Source organism: Mastigoproctus giganteus, chromosome 8, assembly GCF_048544385.1.
Source record: "Mastigoproctus giganteus isolate SK-2022 chromosome 8, ASM4854438v1, whole genome shotgun sequence".
In the NCBI taxonomy this organism is placed as follows: domain Eukaryota; kingdom Metazoa; phylum Arthropoda; class Arachnida; order Uropygi; family Thelyphonidae; genus Mastigoproctus; species Mastigoproctus giganteus.
In genome coordinates, this window is record NC_143582.1 from 158328196 (window position 1) to 158338607 (window position 10412).

Here is a 10412-nt window from a genome sequence, read left to right on the forward strand (position 1 = left end):
CAAGAATCTGGGATGCTTTGGTAAAAGTCTGGCAAGAGCGTTGGAGTGTTTGTGATAAATGGCAGATTACACAAAAATTTTTCCCAGATTTAAGAAATGCATCCTCAATAAAATTCAAACGGTTTTGCCCCAAACTTACAAGCTATGTTCTTATTAACTGGTCATGGTCCGATTAATGCAAAGTTGCATGATTTAGGAATTAATGAAAGATCTAGTTGCCATTGTGGCGAAAGAGAATCATGGGAACATATTATGTACAACTGTGAGGAGTACTGCGATCTACAAATTTAATTGGTATCTCGGGTTAGTAATCTCAATCTTATGGCAGAAGGCTGCGAGACAATTCTAGTTGATAAACAGGAGAACTTCTTGGCTTTCCAAGCCTTTGCAACTGCAATATTCCTTAGGCGGAAGACTCTTCTGCATCTGGAAGCCTTGGATTTGTAATGCAGTATGGTGTATGCCGAATTACCTAGAATTCTGGGAAATCGTGAGGCTTGAGTCTGCTATATCCACTGCAACTCCAGCTTCTTGTGCTCAATTACCTAAAGTTCTGTGAAATCGTGGAGGCTTGAGTCTGCTATATCCACTGCAACTCCAGCTCCTTGTGCTGGTATTTCTGTTCTCAGCAGCTCCTGGCGCTAGTATTTCTCTTCTCAGCAGCTCCTAGCACTGCTGGCTTTCCAACAGACTGAAAACAGATGCAGATCTTTCCAATGAAGTTTGGACTTTGTCTGAAATTTAATTATATGTATATTTTATTTTTTATGTAATTTGATTATTTTTCAATTTGTTTATATCAATCTTTTTTGGTCATGGCAGGTTTTTTCCCTCCCTGTACTTGGGCAAACAGGAGAGGGAGTATATAAGAGTACTGCTAAATTATGTGTAACTGACAGCAGGGTTGCCACTGGTTGGCTGGGACCGCTTTAAGTAATAAATATCAATCAATCTCACAACCATCAACCCAATTCCACTTCCACAACAACAGATAGAAGCCTGTTCCAACAATCAACTACCCACTGGCTAAAGGCAAACTTATGCACATGTAACCTGCAACCATCCTCCTTCAATTTACTCAATCCATTCAAGGCCTTAAACACTCAATCAGATCATTATGCAGGGACTTAAGTCTCCAGACACAGTAATTTGCAGAACTGAAGCTTTCCTAGGTAAGAGCACGATTTTGTTCCTTTCACCAATCTTGATTCCAACGTGGACATCACTTTTTGATCCATCAGTATGTACTATGACGAAGTTGGGACACTGGTCCACTACTGCATGGTATAGTTGCAAGAAGTTTTCTCTATGTAAGGTAGATTTATTCCATTCATGTAGATGTAAGTCACATGGAGGTGGAGTGATGTCCCAAGGAGCAAGAGAGAATGGGGGTATGCACCACATTGTCTAAAGTTAAATTTAGTTCTTCTAAGAGGAGTTTTATTCTCATACCCAAAGAACGGTTAGCGGTAGGGTGATTTTGGTATAACCTGCTGTGCTGTGATGTGAAATGTTTCTGCCAGTTTGGGTGTTCTAACATAGATCTAATTTTATATGAATGGCATAGTATCAGTCGTTGTCTGATTGAGAGAGGGGGTTCATGTGCTTCAGCATATAAACTATGTATGAAGTAGAGAATAATTGCATTCCTGTTCAGATGGTCCTGCATTACTTCTTTAACCAGTGATTCCATTACTTTTCCTGGAAGAGAAGTTAACAGATGTGTAATTACACATGTCACCTATTGATTCCCCTTTATGATTTGGGGATATGTTCATACATTTCCAGTCCATAAAAACCTTCACTAAATCCAAGGATGCTCTCAAAATTATGGCTAAGGGTTTGCATACCTCCTTTGCTGACTAACTTAATATGACTGGACAGATCACATCCACCCCAGGTGCCTTTTGTATGTTCAGCTTCAACAATTTCTCTTCCACTTTCTCTTCAGTTATCACAAAGTTGTTTAGCTCCCCATTAGGGTTTGATAAACTTCTGGCATCTACTCCCCTAAAGAATTCCTCATGTGTGATTGTAGATGCAAAATACCTATTCAATTTTTCAACAACCTGAGTGGGGTCATCAATAATTACCACATTGATAACATGGCCCAATGTGATTCAATCCCTTTCTTCTACTGTTAATATAAATATAAGTCTTTGCTGCTTTTCTTTGCATTCTTTGCTCACTTCTCATAATCTGCCTTAGCTTTCCTAACCCCCTTTGTGACTTGATTACAGAGTAATTTATCTATACAATAGGCTTCTGCATCACTTGCTAATTTATATGCATCCCATGCCCTTTTCTTCTCTATCTCAATAGTTCATCTTATGTTTAGGTTTAACCGTGTTGAACAGTATTTCTTCATTGGTATGAAAAGCCTAGTAGCTTCAATGATTACTTCCCCCCCCCAAATGCTTCCCATTCAGAATTTGGTGATGGAAAACAACATCAGTTCATCCCACTGTACGGAATTTGAAAACTGTTCAGTGGGACGAACTCCTACAATGTCTGCACAAAAGTCTTGCCTTTGTGCAAGTGACCATAAAAATTTGATGACAAAGAGTGGTAGAGTCATTAATGATCAGTGCCAATCACCTCTCCTTCAAAGATGGTCAGAGAAGTGGCAGCTATGTTTTAATACTACTAACTTCAAGGTCTTACACTTGGGGAATAGCAATCCACAAATAAAGCATACACTTGGTGGTGCTGAATTAAAAACAGTACAGGAGGAAAGGGATCTTGGAGTTACAAACAGCACATATGAATTTTTTCTGAACAGTGTAAACAAGGAGCCAGGAAAGTCCACGGTCTCCTATTGATTTACCCTGTAGAGATAGTTGTTGTTGTTGCTCTGGAGGTTTCATGGCACATCAGCTGCTAAGGCTATAATGTGCCTATTCACTTATTATATTAAGACATGAGTTTTCTCTAAATCAAAAGAAAATCAGAAATAATTGAAAAGCCCAGTTTGCCTGAGAAAGTCAAAAAATTCAGAAATATTTGCCTTATCACCAATCAGGTTTTCAAGAGTAATTGGTTTATGTAGATTAACCAGTGAGATCAAGGATGAAGTTCTCGCTTGTTTATAATAGGGGCAGCCAATAAGAATATGTTTTACAGTCAAATTGTTAGAACAATGTGTACATTGTGGTGGATCATCTCCTCTCAGTAAATGAAGGTGGGTCAGATGTGTATGTCCTATTCTTGCCCTTGAGAGGACTACTTCTTCTCGTCTCGATGTACGGACACTGGAGCGCCAAATTTTCGGGTCTTGTTTAAACTGAAAGAGTTTATTATTAGTCTGGGAGTGCCACAGGGCTGTCCATTGTGATAGGCAAGCAGCATGAATGGTTAGTGCATAATCTGATGCTGGAACAGGGATGTTGGTTACATCTAAGGTAGTTGGATTTTTTGCAGCTTTATCGGCCAGTTCATTTCCTAAAATACCGGAATGTGCTGGAATCCAGCAAAAAGTGACCTGTTGATTGGGTTCTTTAATTTGCAGTAATAAGCTTCTGATTTCATCTAGAACAGGGTGAACTTTATCTGAGGAATTACATAACGACATGATTGAGCTGAGGGAATCAGTGTAAATGACAGATTTTAAGGAACAGTTAAAATGAAGATTTTCTAAAGCTAGTTTTATTGCGTATAATTCAGCAGAAAATATACTAAATTCTGACGGAAGGGAAGCTGATACAATTGTATTTGGAAACACTGCAGCTGCTCCAACATTTGAATTAGATTTAGAGCCATCTGTATAAATTGGAGAGAAATCAGAATATCTTTGAATGTGAACTGCGTGAATTTGGTTGATATTTGCTGCTTGCAAGGAATTCTTTCTCCATTGACAGAGGTAAGTGTCACAGATTGGAAGAGGAGGAGGAGTCCATGGAGGTTGAGTATAAGTTGCTACCTGCTTTACGGAATGGATGGAAATATTCCAAACTTGCACAAGTTCAAGAAGGCGAAGACCAGCTGGTTTTACTATGCTAGGTTTGTTTCTGTATAGGGTTTCTAACGGTGGGTTAAAAAGGTATGACCGAATGGGATGAGAAGCACAGCTTTGTATCTTGACAGCATATTTGAGTAACAGTGTTTTCCTGCGTAAAGTTAGTGGGGGCTCATGAGCATCAATGTAGAGACTATGTGCTGGCGACGTTCTGAATGCACCAGTTGCAATTCTCAAAGCACTGTGCTGAATGGGATCAAGCCAGCGTAATGCACTCTTTCTGGCAGAATCATAGATTGGAGCACCGTAATCGAGACGAGATCTGATTAATGCCCTGTATAACCGAAGAAGTGTGGTACGATCTGCACCCCATGTTTGGGCAGATAAAGCTCTGAGTATGTTTAACTTTTTTAGACATGAAGTCCGTACATTTTTAATATGATCTAGGAAATTTAACTTATTGTCAAGGGTTAATCCTAGAAATCGGATGTTGCTGGTGACCGGGACAAAGACGTTAGAAATTTGAAGTTCAGGATCTGGATGAAGTTTGCGTTGTCTACAGAAATGGATGGCAACTGTTTTCTGTTGTGAGAGCCGATAGCCGTTGAGGCTCGCCCATTGTTGAATTTTATTAAGTGATATCTGAAGCTGTCTTTCAATAGACCTCATGTTTTGAGAATGACAAGAGATGGACAGGTCATCTGCATAAAGGTAAGTCTCAACTGTATTTGGAAGCTGCTTAGTAATACAATCTATTCTCAGGGCAAAAAGTGTGGCACTCAGTACTGATCCCTGTGGAACACCTTCTTCCTGGATGAAAGTTGGGGAAAGGGCATGTTGATATCGAACTTGAAATGTTCTTGTATGTAGAAAGTTCTGAATGAATATAGGAAGATTGCCTCGTAGTCCGAGAAGGTAAAGATCACTAAGTATACCATACCGCCAGGTGGTATCAAAAGCCTTCTCTATGTCTATTGAAACCATTACTAGATGTTCATGTTTGACAAAAGCATTACGGATGGCAAATTCGGCCTTGACCATAAGATCTAAGCATGATCTGTTTTGGCGAAAGCCATATTGACAATGGCTCATTAGATGTTCCGACTCAATGATCCAGACGAGTCTTCTGTGGATAATTTTCTCAAGGATTTTACTGAGGCAGCTTGAGAGAGATATGGGTCTATAGCTATTTGGGTTGGATGGATCTTTTCCAGGCTTCAGGAATGCCAAAATTGTAGAGTGATGCCAAGATGCTGGATAAACATTTTCTAAAAATATGCGATTGTAAAAGACCAGGAGGCAGCGCAGAGCTTTGTCATCAAGATGTTGTAGCATGACATAATAAATTCCATCTGGTCCAGCAGCACCATTGCGAGCTGTTCTAATGACATGTAAAAGTTCAGAATATTGCAGAGGTTTGTTATATGGGAGAAGACGGGTAGTTTGAAAATGAATAGCATGCTTTTCTTTAGTGATTTTAATTCTTTGGAATGAGGTAGTATAGGCTGACGTTGCTGAGATTTCTGCAAAAGTATTGGCTAAAGCATTAGCTATATCTACAGGATTAGAGAGATCTTTTCCATTCCAGGAGAGGATTGGAGAAGGTATGGTAGGAAACTTACCAGACAGCTGTCTAATTTTTTTCCATATTATTTTGGGATCGGTATTTCTGTGAAAAGTGGATGCAAAACGGGTCCAGGATTCTTTCTTTGCCTGTTTTTGTATGAAGCGTGCTTTTGCCCTTAATTTCTTATAATTAATGAGATTGACTGTGCTCGGACATTTCCGAAACAAATTCCAGGCTTTATTTTTTGCTCTCTTTGCTGTGGTGCATTTGTCATTCCACCAGTAATTATAATGCTTTCGGCCCGGCGGATTTGATATTGGTATTGTGTCTTTAGCCACATTTAGAAGATGCGACGTGATGTAATCTGTCACATCATCAATGTGCTGGAGGCGGATTTTTTCCTCATCGAGGTCAATTGATGATTGAAATTTTGCCCAGTCTGCTCGGACAAATTTCCACTTTCTGCAGGGTTGAATTGAAGGAGTCTTTGCTTTTAGAAAGTTGCATACTATTGGGAAGTGGTCACTGCCCATGGGATCGTTTATTACATACCACTCTATGGCTGGGACTAGTACTGGTGAACAAATTGAGAGATCTATTGCTGAGGTGTGTCCTGTTGGAAGCTGTACGTGTGTCGGTGCACCTGTATTGAGTATAGTGAGATTTAGTGCATCCAAAAAACTTTCAATTAGTCGGCCTCGTCTATCCAATTTAGGAGAGCCCCATAATGGGTGGTGCCCGTTAAAGTCCCCTAATATACAGAGAGGTGGAGGTACCTGTATAAAGAGGTCTTCAAGATCTTTTAAAGAGTTAGTACAGTTTGGCGGTAGGTATATTGAGACTAGTGTTATTGCACTATGGAGAATTATACGAACAGCAACAGCTTCTATATTAGTTTGGAGTGGGATATGTTTAGTTGGGATCTTTGAATTTACTAAGATTGCCACACCACCATGGGCAGCGCTAGCGGTATTTCGATCTCTTCGATAAATGCAATAGTTCTTTATCGAAGGAGAAATTTGTGTGGTTAGGTAAGTTTCCTGTAAACAAAAGGCAACCGGAGAATATTGATTAATTAGGTATTGAATATCGTCTGTGTTTGAACGAAAGCCTCTGCAATTCCATTGTAAGATGCTGTGGTTCATTTTGGTTTAGATGAGGACGATTCATCTGACTGTTTTTTGTTTGAGGAGGATTTTTTTCGGTCTCTTTTCGGGAAGGTAGGGCGACCGGTATCCATAGTATCGTTTGCGTGAAGTTCTAGTATTGGTTCTTCATGATCTGGGTTTACATCTACTTCCATACTACCAGTGGATGATTCAGGTTTATTGTTGTGTTTAGTAGTTTTCAGTTTTTCTTTGTCATGCGGGACTGTCCGAGTCTCAACTGGGATACTGATTGGAGTGTTGGTCGATTCAGTGGTTTTAATTTGATGTGTGTCTTTGACAGGGCTTGATAATGTGTTTTTAACCCAGTTAGATAGAGATGTGCAGGGAGGTATGGATACATCTGTTTGAGCTGCTGTTGAATTAAAGCTTCGAGTGTGAGCTGCATATGAACGACTGGGCATGGTCGACATAACCTGTCTGCGTGCCTCAGGGTACGTGACTTTGTGCTCTATTTTATATTTTTGGATTTTCTTCCCCGTTTTCCACATTTCACAAGATTTGGAAAAGGCTGGGTGACTTTCTTTGCAGTTTGGACAAATGGGACTTGAGGCTGAACAGTCTGTTTGTGTATGCTCCTTGGAACCACAAATTGGACAAATGGCATCACCTCTACATGCTTGTTGCGAATGTCCATATTTTTGGCATTTAAAGCAACGTAGAGGATTAGGTATGTAAGGCCGTATTCGGCAGTTTAAATAGCCAGCTTTTACTGAGGATGGCAAATCTGGGGTGCTGAATGTTAAAATTATGGATCGGGTTGGAACAAGATTTCCATCTTTTTTGGTTTTTATACGTTTTGCACTAATTACTTTTTGATTGCCCAGTTCCTGTACTAGTTCCTCTTCAGATACTGTAATCAGGTCCCACTCTGTGATGACACCTTTTGACGAGTTTAACGTATTGTGGGGAGTTACAGATACGGGTAGCCCAGCAAAGGTTGTTGTTTTAAGCAGCCATTCTGAATGTTTTGAGGAAGCTGTTTCGATTAGTAGGTCTCCGGACTGCAGACGTTTAACCATTTTCGGCGTACCAGTAATGGATTCCAAAAATCTTTGGATGACAAATGGTGACAATTTGCCAACAGGCTGGTTGGAGAGCGAATGTATTACAAGGAAGTTTGGCATCTCATTGCTCTGCACTTCTCTTCGGAGCCTTTTTGGTTGGTTTAGGTCATCATCATTTGGTATGTCTGGCCTTGAATTTGAAGGCTCTAGTGGTGGATAGTCATTTATATCCATCGTTACTCCTTTTCGCCCTGGAGGATAACTTTTCCCCCAGGTTACCGGCCCCGCCACGGGGAGGCAGGAGCAGTGCCGCTCGGAGGCCAAGCGGTTGAAGTGTTAGTTAATTAGTAAAAATATAAATTGAGGAAAATGTAAAGAAAGGTGTATTTCCTTCCTGTGTTCTACTTGTTACTTTTCAAGTATAGAACTGTTTTTTAAAGTAAAACTGTTTATAGAAATGTGAACGTAAAATATAATTTCAATCACTTATCAAGAGCACTTTATAAATCGCAAGAATATAGCTTGGCCTCGAAATACGCTTGGCACCCGGGGCCTGTAGAGATAGGAAGGTCATAATCCCCCTGTATAAGGCAATTGTAAGACCACATTTGGAATATTGTGTTCAAATATGGAGACCTCATCTGAAAAGAGACCAAAGATGGACAACTCGAATGGTGAGATCAGGAGTAGGACGACCGTATGAGGAAAGACTCCGATTAAGTGGGCTACAGAGCTTGACAATAATAAAGCACCTCAGAAGTGATCTGATTAAGGTTTACAAGGCTCTGAAAGGGATTAGTAAAATAAATGAAGTTAGAATTGTCGCTGTTATAAAGAATTCCAGAACCAGGAGTAATAAATTCAAATTACAGGGGTTGAGGTTTAGATTAGATTGTAGGAAGTATTCTTTTAGCCAGCGAGTCACTGATTACTGGGAACAAGTTGTCTTCCCATGTAGCTGAGGCGGACAGTCTCTGAGACAGGGCGCCTCCGTAGCCAAGTGGGCAGGAGCAGTAGTGTGTAGCACACGCTTCTTGATTAGACAGGGGTTCGAGCCCGTGATCACCAAATACGGAGGATGCAGAAAGGTCAGGGAATGCCCACCGCATATCCCCGGAGCAATATGGCCTTAGTTTCTAATGCTCCTAAATAACAAAGAAACAAACTCTGAGACAGTTACAGTTTCTTGTTACTTAAATGAGTATCAGTTGAGGGAGAAAAAATGCTACTGCATCAGTTTTAAAACTGCTCATTTATTTATTTAACAGTTGTTGATTAATTGGTATCAATATATTGGGATTCTTTAATGTCTGATAATCCTCTAATATAAGGGATATAATAATACTCAGGTTAAGAAAAAAAAAAAAAAAAAAAAGAACACACAACAGCATCAATCATAAATTGTAATTAACTCCTGTCTGTGAATTATCAGAATTAATGAACTCAGCATGAATTCAAAATCATTTCTGTACTGTTTATTACTTATTTTAGGAATGTATTTAAAAACTTTAAAGATGTATACACTAAAAACCATAAGATATAAAATAACTTAAGTACAAAAATAAAGAAACCTAAACACTTACCAACAAAATCTACACCATACAATAACTTCATAACATGCTGTACAGAGGAATTTGGAACAGAATGAACAGGTTCACTAGCATACTTCAGATGATGAAAGCTACTCTTGCTTAAGTAGACATCAAAACATATGCATTTGTCTAAAATTCCATCAGATGACAAAATAAGAGTAAATAATTTTTGTATCTTTAGGCCTTTAAGGGCTTCATATGGAGCTTGACATATTACTGGTACATACGATACCTATAAATATACAAAATATAAACCATCTGGCTAAATAGAACAAGAAAAAAAACTAAAAAAGTTTTAAAAACACTTCAATTTTGCAATCTAACAATCCTTTTATCTTTTAGTTCTCTACAAAATCAATAATTACATTTTGTGCTATTTTGAAGAAACCAATTGTCACTCTTTATAACACAATTCAGTTACTTCGCATTTTAATAAAATTACAAATACAAGTATCCTCTCGCTTCCCTGTTACAACCTACCAGCAACCAATTTCACTTTGCATATTTCAAAAGACAAACAAATGTTCAATTCTGATAGAGGACTGAAAACACTTAAAGTTCATATAATATCTTTCAGAAATAAGAATGTTATATAATTTCATTTGAACTGAATCAAATAAGTTTTAAATCATAACAGCAGTTACAAATACAGGGTAATTCAAAAGTAACTTTGCAACATCATATAGTTAAAATATAAGCTAAACCTTAAGTGTTGAGTTTAGTAAAGCACAGCAAGCAAATAGAAGGGGTACAAGAATATTTGCTGATGCTGTTAAGGCAGTGCTAGATTGGTTGGAAAACTGACAGCTTGGTTTGGAGGAGGTTACATAGGCTAATAGATTAACCAGAACCACAGGCATTAAGGACAAGTTACTGCTATGGATAAAGGGATGGTTGAGTTGGAGAAGACTGGTTATCAATGGGCACACTGCCCTTCATGGACTAATGTTATTAGTGGACTCTCCTAAAGTGAAGTGCTTGTGCCCATTTTTTGCTTTCAATACTTATTAATGATATTGATGAAGGTATCACACAATGTCTAATTGCAGTTTAACATTGAAAAATGAAAGGTACTGCATATGAGCTGTTCATGTATATCATAAACAAAACCCACGTGCTTCCCCG

At 38.8% G+C, this 10412-nt stretch overlaps 1 protein-coding gene across 1 annotated transcript in view; it reads right to left on the reverse strand.

The window, feature by feature from the left end:
* LOC150081954 (E3 ubiquitin-protein ligase SHPRH) overlaps positions 1-10147 on the reverse strand; it is a 504999-nt gene extending 494852 nt beyond the window's left edge. Inside the window, exons 1-2 of the mRNA XM_090380382.1 lie at positions 10133-10147; positions 9279-9519 (exon numbers count right to left, since the gene is read on the reverse strand). Of these exons, the coding sequence (XP_090236508.1) occupies positions 9279-9519; positions 10133-10147 (256 nt within the window). The remainder of the gene's footprint in view (positions 1-9278; positions 9520-10132) is intronic.
* Between the last annotated feature and the right edge of the window lie 265 nt (positions 10148-10412).